The sequence below is a fragment of the Haematobia irritans genome, chromosome 4, assembly GCF_050003625.1.
Source record: "Haematobia irritans isolate KBUSLIRL chromosome 4, ASM5000362v1, whole genome shotgun sequence".
Classification (NCBI taxonomy): Eukaryota; Metazoa; Arthropoda; class Insecta; order Diptera; family Muscidae; genus Haematobia; species Haematobia irritans.
This window is the reverse complement of record NC_134400.1, coordinates 188,410,028-188,422,491: the sequence shown is the minus strand read 5'-3', so window position 1 is coordinate 188,422,491 and position 12,464 is coordinate 188,410,028. Positions and strand designations below refer to the sequence as shown.

General features: G+C 23.1%; 1 protein-coding gene across 1 annotated transcript in view; it reads right to left on the bottom strand.

The window, feature by feature from the left end:
• p130CAS (Serine_rich_CAS and FAT-like_CAS_C domain-containing protein p130CAS) overlaps window positions 1-11,559 on the bottom strand; it is a 137,851-nt gene extending 126,292 nt beyond the window's left edge. Inside the window, exon 1 of the mRNA XM_075304704.1 lies at window positions 10,133-11,559. Within this exon, the coding sequence (XP_075160819.1) occupies window positions 10,133-10,207 (75 nt within the window). The 5' untranslated portion in view covers window positions 10,208-11,559. The remainder of the gene's footprint in view (window positions 1-10,132) is intronic.
• Window positions 11,560-12,464: the final 905 nt, after the last annotated feature.

Here is a 12,464-nt window from a genome sequence, read left to right as displayed (position 1 = left end):
TTCATAGACATAAACATATGACAAAATTTTTTCATAGACATAAAATTTTGACAAATTTTTTTTATAGAAATAAACTTTTGACAAATTTTTTTTTATAGAAATAAAATTTTGACTAAATTGTCTAAAGAAGTAAAATTATGATAAAATTTTTTCATAGACATTACATTATGACAAAATTTTTTCATAGACATAAAATTTTGACAAAATTTTTTCATAGACATCAAATTTTGACAAATTTTTCTATAGAAATAAAATGTTGACAAATTTTTTTTTATAGAAATAAAATTTTGAAAAAAAATTTTATAGAAATAAAAATTTGACTAAATTGCCTAAAGAAATAAAATTATGACAAAAATTATTCATAGACATAAAATTATGACAAAATTTTTTCATAGACATAAAATTATGACAAAATTTTTTCATAGACATAAAATTTTGACAAAATTTTTTCATAGACATAAAATTTTGACAAAATTTTCTATACAAATACAATTGTGACAAAATTTTTTTTATAGAAATAAAATTTTGAAAAAATTTTTTTTACAGAAATAAAATTTTGACTAAATTCTCCAAAGAAATAAAATTATGGCAACATTTTTTCATAGACATAAAATTTTGACATAATTTTCTATCAGAATAAATATTTGACTACACTGTCTAAAGAAATAAAATTATGACAAAATTTTTTCATAGACATAAAATTTTGATAAAATTTTTTCATAGAAGTAAAATTTTGACAAAATTTTCTATAGAAATAAAATTTTGACAAAATTTGTTTTATAGAAATAAAATTTTGACAAAATTTTTTCATAGACATAAAATTTTGACAAAATTTCTTCATAGATTTAAAATTATGACAAAATTTTTTCATAGACATAAAATTTTGACAAAATTTTCTATAGGAATACATTTTTGACTAAATTGTCTAAAGAAATAAAATTATGACAAACATTTTTTTATAGAAATAAAATTTTAACAAAATTTTCTATAGGAATAAATTTTTGATTAAATTATGTATAGAAATAAAATTTTGACAACATTTTCTATAGGAATAAATTTTTGATTAAATTGTGTAAAGAAATAAAATTATGACAAAATTTTTTCATAGACATACAATTTTGACAAATTTTTATAGAAATAAACTTTTGACAATTTTTTTTTTTATAGAAATAAAATTTTGACTAAATTGTCTAAAGAAATAAAATTATGACAACATTTTTTCATAGACATTAAATTATGGCAAATTTTTTCATAGACATAAAATTTTGACAAAATTTTTTCATAGGCATCAAATTTTGACAAAATTTTCTATAGAAATAAAATGTTGACAAATTTTTTTTTATAGAAATAAAATTTTGTAAAAAAATTTTATAGAAATAAACATTTGACTAAATTGTTTAAAGAAATAAAATTATGACAAAAATTATTCATAGACATAAAATTATGACAAAATTTTTTCATAGACGTAAAATTATGACAAAATTTTTTCATAGACATAAAATTTTGACAAAATTTTTTCATAGACATAAAATTTTGACAAAATTTTCTATACAAATACAATTGTGACAAAATTTTTTTTATAGAAATAAAATTTTGACAAATTTTTTTTATAGAAATAAAATTTTGACTAAATTCTCCAAAGAAATAAAATTATGGCAACATTTTTTCATAGACATAAAATTTTGACATAATTTTCTATCAGAATAAATATTTGACTACATTGTCTAAAGAAATAAAATTATGACAAAATTTTTTCATAGACATAAAATTTTGATAAAATTTTTTCATAGAAGTAAAATTTTGACAAAATTTTCTATAGAAATAAAATTTTGACAAAATTTGTTTTATAGAAATAAAATTTTGAAAATTTTTTTATAGAAATAAAATTAAATTATGACAATTTTTTTCATAGAAATAAAATTAAATTATGACAATTTTTTTCATAGAAATAAAATTTTGAAAAAATTTTTTCATAGACATAAAATTGTGACAAAATTTTTTTTTTTTAGAAATAACATTTTGAAAATTTTTTTTATGGAAATAACATTTTGACTAAATTGCCTAAAGAAATAAAATTATGACAAAATTTTTTCATAGACATAAAATTTTGACAAAATTTCTTCATAGATATAAAATTATGACAAAATTTTTTCATAGATATAAAATTTTGACAAAAGTTTCTATACAAATACAATTGTGACAAAATTTTCTTATAGAAATAAAATTTTGACAAAATTATAGAAATAAAGTTTTGGACTAAATTCTCTAAAGAAATTAAATTATGACAACATTTTTTCATAGACATAAAATTTTGATAAAATGTTTTCATAGACATAAAATTTTGGTAAAATTTTTTCATAGACATAAAATTTTGACAAAATTTTCTATAGAAATAAAGTTTTGACAAAAATTTTTTATAGAAATAAAATTTTGACACAATTTTCTATCAGAATAAATATTTGACTAAATTTTCTAAAGAAATAAAATTATGACAAAATTTTTTCATAGACATAAAATTTTGATAAAATTTTTTCATAGAAGTAAAATTTTGACAAAATTTTCTATAGAAATACATTTTTGACAAAATTTTCAAAAATTATATTCTTGATTTTATTGTTTGGTAGTTTTTTGGTAAATTGTTCAAAAAAAAAACTTTATATTTGTGAAGTTTACTACTACAATTGAGCCAACCAAACAGTTACACAAATACAATGAAAATTTTTATTATTGTAATGATTTTTTTCATTATATGTAACGAAACGTGTCATACTACTAATGAACAATTTCATTTTCCAAATGAAATAGAAAAATTTTTGTTGACTCAAATTTTTTTTGCATTTTTCTTTATGTGTACTACTCATTTCAAATATCATAGTGATTTGTACATATGTGTTAATAGACGAATGGATGGATGGAAGCAAAAATGATTGGTGATGAAGGGGCTAAATAAATTACTGTGAGGATAACTGGATGGTTTGTACCAAACAAAAATATATGATTTGCTGTTGACATTGGAGCAGATGTAGCCAATGGACCATTCAATCATACAATATCTGTGTCTTCATTGCTTTGGTTATCTCTCCGAAAATGTCTGCACACACACACACACACACATGCTGGGCGCATATTCTCAACTCAAGCATATCATCTAACGTTTTGTATGATGAATAAACATTCATGAAATTCGATCTGGGGTTTAAAATATCATCATTGTCATTGGTTTCTCTTGGCATTTTGTCTTAAATAATCCCAAATCATCATTAACACTCTTACTCTATGGCGGTCCTTAAAGATAGCATCAAGGCAAATATTTTATATCCTTCTACAATGCATTCATCTTATAGAAAGTAAATGTTTAGATATCATTTACAAAGACTTCGGAAAGAGTTGAAGGGGAGATAATTATTAACAAGTATATAAGGCCAGGCCGAATCTTATGTACCCTCCACCATGGATTGCGTAGAAACTTCTACTAAAGACGGTCATCCACATTTAAATTACTTGGGTTGAGGCCGATGGCAAGGCATCTTAAAACTTCTTAACGTCATCTTCTAAATTGTAAGTTAGTCCATGCGGGATATATAGCAGACAAAAGAAAGGTCGATTAAATACGTATATATTCAGTTCTTGGCCGGTATATATAGGGAAGAAATAATTACGAACCGATATGAATTTTTGTTCTGTAATTATAGAGCCAGAATTGAAATATGGGGGTCGCTTTATATGGGAGCTATATGAACACGAGTCTACCAAAAATGCCAGATTTTTTACTGTTTGGTAGTCTGGTAGAATTCTTGATGGTTTGGAAGATTTTGCAAAATATTCCTCTCCAACTATGAAATGCTTCATAAATTTTCAATAGAAATAAAATTTTGGCAAAATTTTCTACAGAAATAAAATTCTGACAAAATTTTCTATAGAATTAAAATTTTGACAAAATTTTCTATAGAAATAAATTTTTGACACAATTTTGTTTAGAAATTATATTTTGACAAAATTTCCTAAAGACGTAAAATTTTGACAAAATTTTCTATAGAAATATAAAATTTCAACAAAATTTTCTATAGATATATAAAATTTTGACAAAATTTTCTATAGAAATATAAAATTTCGACAAAATTTTCTATAGAAATATAAAATTTTGACAAAATGTACTATGGCAATAAAATTTTGCTAGATTATTTTTGGCTCGAGTGGCAATCGTGATTTTTCTGTGTTTGGGACCGGTTTATTTGGAGCTATATATATTATGGATCGATACGGACCAATTTTGGCATGGTTGTTAGAGACCATATACTAACACCACATACCAAATTTCAACCGGATCGGATGAAATATACTTCTCTTCGAGGCTCCGCAAGCCAAATCTGGGGATCGCTTTATACGGGGCTAAATATAATTATGGACCAATTCTAACATGGTTCTTAGAGACAATATATCAACATCATATACCAAATTTCAGCCAGATCGGATGAAATATGCTTCTCTTAGAGGCTCCGCAAGCCATATCTGGAGATCGGTTTATATGGAGGCTCTATATAATTATGGACCAATGTGGACCAATTTTTGCATGGTTGTTAGAGACCATATACCAACACCACGTACCAAATTTCAACCGGATCGGATGAATTTTGCTCCTCCAAGAGGCTCCGGAGGTCAAATCTGGGGACCAGTTAATATAAGGGCTATATATAATTATGAACCGATATGGACCAATTCCGGCATGGCTGTTAGAGACCATATACTAACACCACGTACCAAATTTCAACCGGATCGGATGAAATTTGCTTCTGTTAGAGGCACCGCAAGCCATATATGAGGGCTATATATAATTATGAACCGATGTGGACCAATTTGTGCATGGTTATTACAGACAATATATTAACATCATATACCAAATTTCAACCGGATCGGATGAATTTTGCTCCTTCAAGAGCCTCCGGATGTCAAACCTGGGGATCGGTTTATATGGGGGCTATATATAATTATGGACCGATATGGACCAATTCTGGCATGGTTGTTAGAGACCATATACCAACACCACGTACCCAATTTCAACCGGATCGGATGAAATTTACTTCACTTAGAGGCTCCGCAAGTTATATATGGGGGCTATATATAATTATGAACCGATGTGGACCAATTTTTGCATGGTTATTACAGACAATATATCAACATCAAATACCAAATTTCAGTCAGATCGGATGAAATTTACATCTGTTAGAGGCTCCGCAAGCCAAATCTGGGGATCAGCTTATATAAGGGCTATATATAATTATGAACCGATGTGGACCAATTCTGACATGGTTGTTAGAGACCATATAACAACACCACGTAACAACTTTTAAACAGATCGGATGAAATTTACTTCTCTTAGAGGCTCCACAAGCCAAATCTGGGGGGTCCGTTTATATGGGGGCTATACGTATAAGTGAACCGATATTGTCCATTTGCAATACCATCCGACCTACATCAATAACAACTACTTGTGCTAAGTTTCAAGTCGATAGCTTTTTTCGTTCGGGAGTTAGCGTGATTTCAACAGACGGACGGACGGACATGCTTAGATCGACTCAGAATTCCACCACGACCCAGAATATATATACTTTATGGAGTTGTAAAGCAATTTTTCGTTGTGTTACACACGGAATGACAAAGTTTATATACCCCCATCCTATGGTGGAGGGTATAAAAATTAAGAGATAAGTAGAATTTAGAAATTTTGAGAAAATTTTCTATAGAAATAAAATTTTGACAAAATTTTCTATAGAAATAAAATTTTGACAAAATTTTCTATAGAAATAAAATTTTAACAGAACTTTCTATAGAAATAAAATTTTGACAAAATTTTCTATAGAAATAAAATTTTGACAAAATTTTCTATAGAAATAAAATTTTGACAAAATTTTCTATGGAAATAAAATTTTGACAAAATTTTCTATGGATATAAAAATTTCACAAAATTTTCCATTGAAATAAAATTTTGACACAATTTTCTATAAAACAAAAATTTTCACAAAATGTTCTATAAAACAAAAGTTTTGACAACATTTTCTTCAAAACTTTTACCAAATTTTCTATAGAAATAAAATTTTCACAAAATTTTCTATAGATATAAAATTCTGACAAAGTTTTCTATAGAAATAAAATTTTGAGAAAATTTTTAATAGAAATAAAGTTTTGAAAAAATTTTCTATCAAAATAAATTTTTGACAAAATTTTCTATACAAATAAAATTTGCATAAAATTTTCTATAGAAATTAAATATGGACAAAACTTTCTATAAAAATAAAATTTGGACAAAATTTTCTATAGGCATTAAGTTTTGACAAAGTTTTCAATAGATATAAAAATGTTCAATAGATATAAAATGTTGACAAAAATTTTTATAGAAATAAAATTTTACAAAATTTTTTATAGAAATATTTTTTTCTTTTTATAGAAATAAAGTTTTGATAAAATTTTCTATAGAAATAAAATGTTAACAAAATTTTCTATAGAAATAAAATTTGTACAAAATTGTCTATAGAGATACAATTTTGACAACATTTTCTAAAGAAATAAAAATCTGACAAAATGTTCAATAGATATAAAATGTTGACAAAAATTTTTATAGAAATAAAATTTTACAAAATTTTTTATAGAAATAAAGTTTTGATAAAATTTTCTATAGAAATAAAATTTTGACAAAATTTTCTATAGAAAAAAATTTGGACAAAATTTTCTATAGAGATACAATTTTGACAAAATTTTCTATAGGCATTAAATTTTGACAAAAATTTCCAAAGAAATAAAAATCTGACAAAATTTTCAATAGATATAAAATGTAGACAAAAATTTTTATTGAAATAAATTTTGATAAAATTTTCTATAGAAATAAAGTTTTGATAAAATTTTCTATAGAAATAAAATATTGACAAAATTTTCTATAGAAATAAAATGTGGACAAAATTTTCTATAGAAATACAATTTTGACAAAATTTTCTATAGGCATTAAATTTTGACAACATTTTCCAAAGAATTAAAAATCTGACAAAATGTTCAATAGATATAAAATGTTGACAAATATTTTTATAGAAATAAAATTTTACAAAATTTTTTATAGAAATAAATTTTTTTGTAGAAATAAAGTTTTGATAAAATTTTCCAAAGAAATAAAAATCTGACAACATTTTCAATAGATATAAAATGTTGACAAAAATTTTCTATAGATATAAAATTTTACAAAATTTTTTATAGAAATAAAATTTTGCCATAATTTTCTATAGATAAAAAATTTTAATAAAATTTTCTACAGATATAAAATTTTGATAAAATGTTCTATAGAAATACAATTTTGAAAAATATTCAATAGAAATACAAAATTTGCAATAGAAATACAATTTTGACAAAAAATTTTTATAGAAATAAAATTTTGAGAAAATTTTCTATAGAAATAAATTTTTGATAACATTTTCTATAGAAATACAATTTTGACAGAATTTTCTATAGACTTTAATGCCTATAAAATTTTGACAAAATTTTCCAAAGAAATAAAAATCTGGCAACATTTTCAATAGATGTAAAATGTTGACAAAAATTTTCTATAGATATAAAATTTTACAAAATTTTTTATAGAAATAAAATTTTGCCAAAATGTTCTATAGATATAAAATTTTGATAAAATTTTCTATAGAAAAATCTTTGGACAAAATTTTCTATAGAAATACAATTTTGATAAAATATTCAATAGAAATACAATTTTGAAAAAATTGTCTATAGATATAAAATGTTGACAAAAATTGAGAGGTTTCACTGTATTTCTGATTTTTGCACATATCGATTTTCGAAACCCTTTACTTTTTCATATTTAATTTAATAAACTTAATATTTTTCTTTCGTTTTGTTTTTAAAAACTCCCTATATGGGTTTATCACTTTAATTTTTGTGGGAATTTTTCAAACATTTCATACTTCTCAATAGTATTTATTTAAGAAATATTTTCGCATAACTTTTTTATTATCGGTGCTGAGAAATTCTTTCGAGCTTATCTGATTAAAATTAAAGATAAAACCTAAGGAATTGCGATAACACACCTATGGCGTATCAACAAAACAAACAAAAATTATTAAAATAAATACACATGTGACTGACTCACAAATTAATTCAATGGAAAAAAAATATTTTTTTGTTTTTTTTCTGCATTTTTATTGCTTTGTGATAAGATATACCCTTATTCTAGCCTATAAAGACGTAGGCACATTCATTAGTAACTGCTGGTATTAAATTAACGCAAACGTTATGCAAATAAGAATATTGGAATTTTTTGCTGTGAGATATTTTAAGGAGATATGCAAAATTTTTTACGAATAAAAATATTTTTTAAAATTAAAAAAAGTATTAAATTTTATTTCTTTGGAAAATTTTGTCAAAATTTTATTCCTATAAAAAATTTTTGACAAACTTTTCTGTAGCGATAAAATGTTGACAAAATTTTCTATAGAAATAAAATTTTGACAAAATTTTCTATAGACATGAAATTGTGATAAAATTTTCCATAGAAATAAAATTTTGACAAAATTTTCTATAAACATAAAATTGTGACAAAATTTTCTATAGAAATAAAATTTTGACAAAATTTTCTATAGAAATAAATTTTTGACAAAATTTTCTATAGATATGAAATTGTGATAAAATTTTCTATAGAAATAAAAGTTTGACAAAATTTTCTATAGACATGAAATTGTGATAAAATTTTCTAAAGAAATAAATTTTTGACAAAATTTTCTATAGATATGAAATTGTGATGGAATTTTCTATAGAAATAAAAGTTTGACAAAATTTTCTATAGAAATAAAATTTTGACAAAATTTTCTATAGACATAAAATTTTGACAAAATTTTCTATAGAAATAAAATTTTGACAAAATTTTCTATTGACATAAAATTGTGATAAAATTTTCTATAGAAATAAAATTTTGACAAAATTTTCTATAGAAATAAAATTTTGACAAAATTTTCTATACAAATAAAATTTTGACAAAATTTTCTATAGAAATATAATTTTGACAAAATTTTCTATGGAAATAAAATGTAGACAAAATTTTCTATAGAAATAAAATTTAGACAAAATTTTCTATAGAAATAAAATTTTGACAAAATTTTCTATAGAAATAAAATTTTGACAAAATTTTCTATAGAAATAAAATTTTGACAAAATTTTCTATAGAAATAACATTTTGACAAAATTTTCTATAGAAATAAAATTTTGACAAAATTTTCTATAGAAATTAAATTTTAACAAAACTTTGTATAAACATAAAATTGTGATAAAATTTTCTATAGAAATAAAATTTTGACAAAATTTTCTATTGAATAAAATTTTGACAAAATTTTCTATGGAAATAAAATTTAGACAAAATTTTCTATAGAAATAAAAATTTGACAAAATTTTCTATAGAAATAAAATTTGGACAAAATTTTCTATAGAAATAAAATTTTGACAAAATTTTCTATAGAAATGAAATTTTAACAAAATTTTGTATAAACACAAAATTGAGATAAAATTTTCTATAGAAATAAAATTTTGACAAAATTTTCTATTGAATAAAATTTTGACAAAATTTTCTATGGAAATAAAATTTAGACAAAATTTTCTATAGAAATAAAATTTTGACAAAATTTTCTATAGACATAAAATTGTGATAAAATTTTCTATAGAAATAAAATTTTGACAAAATTTTCTATAGAAATAAAAGTTTGACAAAATGTTCTATAGAAATAAAATTTTGACAACATTTTCTATAGAAATAAAATTTTGACAAAATTTTCCCTAGAAATAAAATTTTGACAAAATTTTCCCTAGAAATATTTTTTTTGACAAATAAAAATATTTTTGAAAATTAAAAAACAAAATAATTAAATTTGTTTCTTTATGGTTTGAGAGCTAATAACATATAAACATAAGAATTTTTATTATTACTCAACGTTTTCTATAATTGTCGGTATTTCTGATTGGGGAATTTCCAAATAATTGTTGAAAAATAAAAAAAAATTAAATTTGTTACTTTATGGTTTGAGAGCTCATAAGATATAAACATAAGAATTTTATTTTTTAGTATTTTTTATCATTTTATATTTGGTTTCAAACAAACCTTGTTGATCTTTGTCGGTCTTGTGACTGGTACATCATAATCCAGAGAACAATATCCACTTGATTTATCCAACATGATGACTTTTTTTCGGCTTGCGAATCTTTGGTTGTTTCTTAAGTTTCTCTACCGTTCTCTCACTCTCTCTCTCTCTCTCTCTCTCTCTCTTGGTATATTTGCACAAATACTTTGGGTATTATGACAAAAATTCTTGGAAATGAATGCAAATTAGATTTGATTTCAAAGCCAAATTAATTTTGTTTAGGCACATTTTTTTGGCAAATTTTGTGGAGATTTTTTTTTTTGCAAAAATTTCTTAAATTTCAATTTTTTTATTTTGCTTTAAGGAGAGGTTTGCTTATTTATTTTGCATACATAAAATTTGTAAATTTTTTTCTAATTTTTTTATATCGAGTTCCTTAGATATATTTAATCCAGGACAATATAAATAAAGTAACTCGATATTTTTTGTGTTTTTTTAGGTCAGAGGGTATTTTTTGTTTTGGGAATTTTTAATTGGAACTTTCAAGTAGATCCTTCTTTTTACTTTTTCTTATTCCAAAAAAACAAAAATAATTTTTTATATCATTTCACCATGATTTTCATATTTTCTCTTTTTTCTCAAGATTAAAAAAATTTTAAAATCACAAAATGCCTACATAGGAAATAAAATCACATTGTCTTCGATTTAAATCATATTTCTCGTTTTCTTTTATTTTTTGTTTATTCGTTTCTCAGATTTTTTTATTGACCAAAAAAAAAATCGCACTAAACTAAAAATCCAGTTGAAAAAATAATGCTGGCCGCAGCATATCAGCATCCACAGCAGCAGCAGTAGTAACTAGCCTGCCGTAGTCAGTCATTCAGTTTTTTTACGGCAAGGTAAGAAGGGTACCCACAGACCCCTTTCATTTTAAAAAATTGCCAAAAACAAAATTTTTGTTTCTTTGGTAAACAACTCCTCAAACACAATAATAACAACAACAACAAAAACAAATCAGACACAATAACAACAATGGCCGAGGTAAAAAGCCGCAGATAGACGGACAAACTTTTCTTGATGGCAGCAGACGAGGAACGTGATTATATTCACTCTAAGGCAATTCGTAACTCTCTTAACTTAACTTGGCTTATTGTATTTTTCTGGGCTTTTTGGCTGATGAAGTTAAATGGGGTTTTTTGCACTACTTTGTTTTTATTATCATTCTCAAGAATTGCTTTATCTACAATTCGTCATTTTGTTTTCGTTTTTATATTCTTTTTTTATAAATATTTTTTTTTTCTATATGCTCTTGGCCATAATTAATCAATTCGTATATATCTCTACTTTTTTCGTTATTTTATTGTTTTGAGTTAACGTATTTCGTTTCGTACGAACTTATCTACCGTAACTGTCGTTGCCACGAACCGACGACCAGCAAGTATTTCGTGTAACTAAACTTCATTGCTTGGCCATCGTACGAATGGCCTGCTTTAGTGTTTCGGTATCGAGGTAAACATCTACTGCTATGTTTAGATGCAATAGCCAATGCTAGCAACATGTTGCTAATAGGGATGCCATTTAGAGAAATTAATATAGAGGAAATTTTGTCTATTTTGCAAAATTTTATTTCAATAGGAAATTTTGTCAAAATTTTATTTCCATACAAAATTTTGTCAAAATTTTATTTTTATAGAAAAATTTCTCAACATTTTAGTTCATAAAAAAATTTTTCTCAAAATTTTATTTCCATAGATAATTTTGTCAAAATTTTATTTCCATTCAAAATTTTGTCAAAATTTTATTTTCATAGAAAATTTTGTCAAAATTTTATTTCTATAGAAAATTTTGTCAAAATTTTATTTCTATAGAAAATTTTGTCAAAATTTTATTTCCATAGAAAATCTTCTCAAAATTTTATGTGTTTAGAAAATTTTGTCAAAATTTTATTTCCATAGAAAATTTTGTCTAAATTTTATTTCCATAGAAAATTTTGTCTAAATTTTATTTCTATAGAAAATTTTGTCAAAATTTTATTTCTATAGAAAACTTTATAAGAATTGTATTTTTATTGAAAAATTTGTCAAAATTTTATTTCCATAGAAAATTTTGTCAACATTTTATTTCCATAGAAAATTTTGTCAAAATTTTATTTCCATAGAAAATTTTCTCAAAATTTTAGTACAATAGACAATTTTTACAAAATTTTATTTCCATAGAAAATTTTGTTAAAACTTTATTTCCATAGAAAATTTTGTCAAAATTTTATTTCTATAGAAAATTTTCTCAAAATTTTATTTCCAAAGAAAATTTAGCAAAATTTTATTTCTATAGAAAATTTCGTCAAAATTTTAT